Genomic DNA, 5,159 nt, shown 5'->3' on the forward strand with positions numbered 1-5,159 from the left:
TGAAGACCTGGATGGGGACCGGGATAGGGACTGCGATGGGGTCCAGGATGGTGATGGGGCTGGGGCTTGGGCTGGGGCTGGAGATGGGACCCAGGATGGGGCTGGGGTCCAGGATAGGGATGGGGATGTGGTCCGGGATGGGGATGGGGGGATGCGGATGCGGGATGGGGTCCGGGATGGGGTCCAGGCTGGCGCTGGGGCTGGGGCTGAGGTCCGGCTCCGCTCCGCGCGCCGCCCGTGTCCCCAATGGGGAGCGCCGGGCAGGCGCAGGGCGGCGCTGATTGGCTGCGGGAGGGCGAAGCCGTGGCCGGGGCAGCGGAGAGCGGCGCTGATTGGCTGCGGCGGGCGGGGCGGTTGCTAGGGGGAGCGGCGGGCGGCGCTGATTGGCTGCGGCGGGCGGGGCGGTTGCTAGGGGGAGCGGCGGGCGGCGCTGATTGGCTGCGGCGGGCGGGGCGGAAGCGGCGGGCGGCATGGCGGGCGGCGCGGCGGGGCCGGCGCTGGGCCCGGGGGTGCTGGCGCTGCAGCTGCTGTGGGCGCTGGCGCTGCTGCTGGCGCTGTCGCTGTTCCGGGCGGCCGGGCGGGCGCGGTGAGCGGGGCGCGGTGAGCGGGGCGGGGGCCGGAGCCGGGGCCGCCCCGAGCCCGCCCCGAGCCCCGTGCCGCCCGCCCGCCCGCAGGTCGGTGGCGGCGGGGGCGGCGCTGGGGGCCTCGGCGGTGACGGCCGCGCTGCTGCTCTGGCCCCGTGGGCAGGAGGGGCCCGTGCCGAGCGGAGCTCGGGAGGTGAGAGCGGGGCTGGGGCTGCCCTGGAACGGGGGGGACAGCAGAGCCCGGGGAAGGGACACCTCCCGCTGGGTCAGGGGCTCCGAGCCCCATCCAGCCCGGCCTTGGGACACCCTAAGGGATGGGGCAGCCACAGCTTCCCTGGGCAACCTGGGCCAGGGCCTCCCCACCCGCACAGCAAAACATCTGAGGTTTAACAAGGCCCCGTGCCAGGTAGTTTTGATAATTTTCCTCCTAATTTGGCAGCTTTTCACTTCCCTCAGCTCTTTTTTCTGCTTTAAAGGCCAGTAACAGCAGATCATCTCTTCCATAGGTCACTACAGCACCCAAGCACAGATCCTGCTTTGTTTTTATCCAGCCCCTTGCCCGCACTGTCAGGCGCAGGATCTCCCCCAGTTGTGGGTCGTATTGGGCTGGCTGTGCACCCGCTGCCTGTGCTGCCATCCTGAGCTTTCCCGGAGCTCATGAAGTTTTGTGGCGTTTTAGGTGCTGTTTCCTCTGTTCTGTTATTAATGCACATTAATTATTGCTCTTCTCGGTCCTGATCTGTGTAAATCCCTACTAAAGAGACTTGAAAGTTTTTCCTTTTCCCTGCTTTCATGGGATCTCCTCATGCAAAGGTTGGGAGCAAGATGAAGGGTGCCTGAGCACGTGTTTGTGCCTGGGAGGCCAACAGAAATTGAAAGGTTTTTTTTTTTTTGGCTCTTCAATTGGAGTGGACCTGCCCTGCCTATCAATAATACATGACCTGGGCTTTCTGCACCAAAAGTCTGCTAACTGGCTAATTAAAAAGCAAAACGTGCAGCAGGAGCCAACGCGTCGGTCGCAAGAGAGTCTTTCTGCAGCAACACCAAGGCTGAGCGTGCGCTAATGTGACTGAGACAGCTGAGCTGGGGGTGGGTGAGGCTCTGGGGCAGCCTCAGGAGCGAAGAGGGTGATTTCATAACCAGCCATCTCCTGGCTGCCTTCTCATTGTGTCTCACGTTGCTACTGTATCTTCTTTTTTTTTTTAATCTTTTGTGTTTTTTTTCTCCCATTTCCCTTCTAAAAGGGGTGAACTGCGCAGTTCCGTGTAGTGCTGGGAGATTTGTGGCTGGGGAGAGCTGCTGCAGGTTTTTACTCTTCTTCCCTGTGTTGCTTCTTCCCTGTGATTCTTCTTCCAGTCATTTGTCACACACCCCGCTTCCCACAGAAAGCACCTGCATCAGGAGTGAAAAGTGATGGGGGAAAACTGGGGAACCCTAAAGATTTTCCTCCTGGGGTAGGTGATTCTCTTTTCCAGGACGTGGCGTGCTCCCTCTAGGCTCCCAGAGCAGACTGAGACTTAGTGCTCTGCACCTTCCTCACATGGGGAGAAGGAGGAGGAGCAGGCACTGAGCTCTTCTCTCTGGACCCGAGGGAATGGCAAGAAGATGCCAGGGGAGGGTTAGATTGGACATTAGGAAAAGGTTCTTTCCCCAGAGGCTGGTGGAGCACTGGAACAGCTCCCAGGGAAACAGTCTCAAGCCTGACAATAGTCCAGAAGCGTTTTGCCACTGCCCTCAGCCCCACGGTGTGAATCGTGGAGTTGTCCTGTGCAGTGACAGGAGTTGGACTCAATCAACTTTGTGAGTCCCTTCCACCTCAGGACATTCCATGATTCTATGAGGTTGTAATGTGTGTTGTGGTCTTTATTTTTTTTCCCACTCTCTGCAGATCGTGGACACTTTCTTGATTGGCCGCTTCGTTCTCCTGGCCGTGATGAGCCTGGTCTTTCTTGGGTCCCTGTTCCTGCTCCTCATTTACTACCTCATGGAGCCAGTCTATGCCAAACCGCTGCACAGCAGGTAGCAGCAGCTGGAGGCAGCAAGCCCTGGGAAGAGGAAATCCCAATTTCACGGTAATAAACCAGGAAGGGAGGCCAGGAAACTCTTCTGGAGGTGAACACGTTGTTTTTTTCTGAGCTCAGAAAGAGCCAGCAAAGTGGCAAAGTGTGTTGCTAGCACCCAGCACTGCGTCTTTCTTCTTCAGAAGCAGAGTTTGGACTGAGCATGAGCGCCTTCCTCTCCAGAGACTCTGCAGACTGCAAAGGTGCTTTTAACCTCTCTCTTTTCTCTTTTACAGGAAAGTTGAAATCTGTGCACTTTGCAGTAGGTTTGATTCAGTGAACTGAACTGAGCTGAGATGGTTTGTTATTACCTACGCGAGATGTCTTGTTATCGTTCCTTTTCCACCTTTGTTTAATAAAACTCTCTGAGAAACTCCTAACTCAGTCTTTTTTCTCCCAGAATGTCACCTTTCAGTGACCATGTCTCTGTGTGGGGCTGTGGATTGCTGGGGACAGTCCCTTTGGCCGTTTCTCCTCTGTTGTCTCTGTAATTGGCCCTGTTCAGGCTTCCTGCAGTATTCCCAGGAACAAGCTGAGTGTTCCGGCTTCATGTGATGGGGGAATTGAAACAGGGAATTATTCCCTGTTACTTGCAGCTGGAGGGTCAAAGGGAGGTATTTCCAGGCTGTCTGGAAACCTGAGGCTTTGGAGTGGGGACAGAACAATATGCAAAATAATGCCAAAATGGGCAAATTAAAATTCCCCCCTCCATAAGGACCCAGGGGAAAGCCAGGTCCTGCCTCACTGCACTAAACAATCCTGCCAGCCCACAAAAAAAACCCTCTTGCCCCTCAGGGACTGTGCTGATAGCTGGGTCTCCTGTGTGTTTCAGGAGCCCAAGGTGTTATCCTGGAGCAGGGAGCCAAAGGATCTTGGTTGCTGCTGCCCTAAAATAGAAAACTATTGCTCATGCTAGCGCTGAAGGCAGTAGTTGACTCCAATACCTTTCTGCTCGAGGGGTGTGAAATGTTTTTCATGTTGTTCAGCAGCAGCAATGGAGTCAAATCTCACTTTCCCCCTGCTTTGCCCTGCCTGAGCCATCCCTTAATAGCCACGGTTTATTTTCTTGCATGAACTCTCAAGGCTTTTAACTTGCTTGCAGGAAGAAAGCATTTCGCTGTCCCAGGGTGTCGTGCAACAGTTTCAGAGCAGGGAAGGAGCCTTCACCATCCACACTGCGCCAACAAGTGGTTCCCCAGGTGCCCGTGGTAGCTGGGTGAGGTCAGTTGTACTACAGCTTGTGTTTCTCAGCTCCGGAGGGATGAAGCGGCTCGGCCTTTCACGGTTGAGCAGGCAGCAGCTATTGCTGTGAGGTTGAAGCCAAGCGTGAGACGGTGCGGCATCCCTGAGCTGCGTTTGGGGCCAATACAGCTAAAAAGCCAAGGGCAAGGCACTCCACTCTCACAGAGTTTTATTTCTTCCCATTTTAGAGATTATTTTGCTTTTTTTTCATTTTGAACTGAAGTAAACAAAAGAACCAGTCCTGTCCTGCTGGCTGTCAGTGACAAAATATTGCTATCGGAACATGAAAAATGAATAAGGCAGAGCTAGTGGGCTCGGAGATGACACTTGCCCTGCAGAAAATGCCCCAGCACTCAGGAGCACCTGGCTCAGTCAGCCAAAACCATGTAAGTACATCTCAAACAAAAGCAGAGGAGAGATGTCTCTGCTTTTTTGAGCTCCATAAACTCTCAATCCTTTCCTATCCCAAAGCCTATGTCCAAGGGAGTCAAACTATCGTGTTAAGGAACATGCTGAGCATTTATGCAACACAAGCGCATCAGGTCTCCTGGTGATTTTGAAGTTATGCCTGAAACAAAATTCATATTTAATTCATCATCTTAATAACACTGATGAACACGAGGCAGGTCTTGCAGCTTGCTCCAGCTCTGCCGTGCCTCTATTCTGTGTTTGTGTGGATTCAGAGAGCCTCGGTGAGGCTACGACACCAAACCATGCTGGCCAGAGACAGCGGCGTTTTGCCAGGCTTCAAGTCCCACAAATGGAGAAACCATGGCAAAAGCAGCTGGGGCACTAAAGAAAACAGCCCTAAAAGTAGAGGTGTGAATCTTCTTCTAGTTTCACGCTGTAAATTAACCCACGATATTTGCTTTTTCCATCCCCTTAACCTGTTTGTGACTAAAATCACTCACAAGGCTGATCGTGCTGCGGGGGAATACGGGAAGAGTGAAATGCTGTGCTGCAGAAGGACGTGGGAGCTCTGGCAAGAGGAGGCTGTTTCGACACTTCACCCAAAATCCTATTGATGGGGGAAAGAGCCCCATGTGCTCTCGCCCCCCAAGGACATTTCCAGCTCCATCTTCATCCTTCACCATCCTCGGCAGTGCCTGGATGAACGCAGCAGCCTGGCTCTCTCTGTGTATTTATTTATTCTGGGCCATTCTGCTCCTCCCCATGCAGGGGCTTTCCAGACAGTTCCTGTTTATTTTTGGGAAAGGAAAGACCACGTCAAGGAATTGGTATGAGCTGGAGCTGCTCTCCAACCAGCCCCAAA

General features: G+C 54.4%; 1 protein-coding gene across 2 annotated transcripts; it reads left to right on the forward strand.

The window, feature by feature from the left end:
• The first annotated feature begins 470 nt into the window (after positions 1-470).
• LOC138734269 (transmembrane protein 218-like) lies at positions 471-3,024 on the forward strand. Of its 2 annotated transcripts, XM_069881873.1 has the most exons (5): positions 471-586; positions 675-777; positions 1,970-2,038; positions 2,473-2,656; positions 2,881-3,024. In XM_069881873.1, the coding sequence occupies exons 1-4, from the start codon at positions 471-473 to the stop codon at positions 2,605-2,607; spliced, it is 423 nt and encodes a 140-aa protein (XP_069737974.1). In that variant the 3' UTR covers positions 2,608-2,656; positions 2,881-3,024. The 2 variants fall into 2 exon arrangements, with proteins under 2 accessions (XP_069737974.1, XP_069737975.1); XM_069881874.1 differs by lacking the exons at positions 1,970-2,038; positions 2,881-3,024 and having other exon boundaries at positions 2,473-2,874.
• Positions 3,025-5,159: the final 2,135 nt, after the last annotated feature.

Source organism: Phaenicophaeus curvirostris, unplaced genomic scaffold (assembly GCF_032191515.1).
Source record: "Phaenicophaeus curvirostris isolate KB17595 unplaced genomic scaffold, BPBGC_Pcur_1.0 scaffold_69, whole genome shotgun sequence".
NCBI classification, from domain to species: domain Eukaryota; kingdom Metazoa; phylum Chordata; class Aves; order Cuculiformes; family Cuculidae; genus Phaenicophaeus; species Phaenicophaeus curvirostris.

Excerpts from the sequence above, each read along its gene's own strand:
- LOC138734269 (XM_069881873.1), top strand. The coding sequence starts at position 471 with ATGGCGGGCGGCGCGGCGGGGCCGGCGCTGGGCCCGGGGGTGCTGGCG. Across the intron at positions 587-674 it reads CGGGCGGCCGGGCGGGCGCG|GTCGGTGGCGGCGGGGGCGG; the intron begins GTGAGCGGGGCG and ends GCCCGCCCGCAG. Across the intron at positions 778-1,969 it reads TGCCGAGCGGAGCTCGGGAG|AAAGCACCTGCATCAGGAGT; the intron begins GTGAGAGCGGGG and ends CGCTTCCCACAG.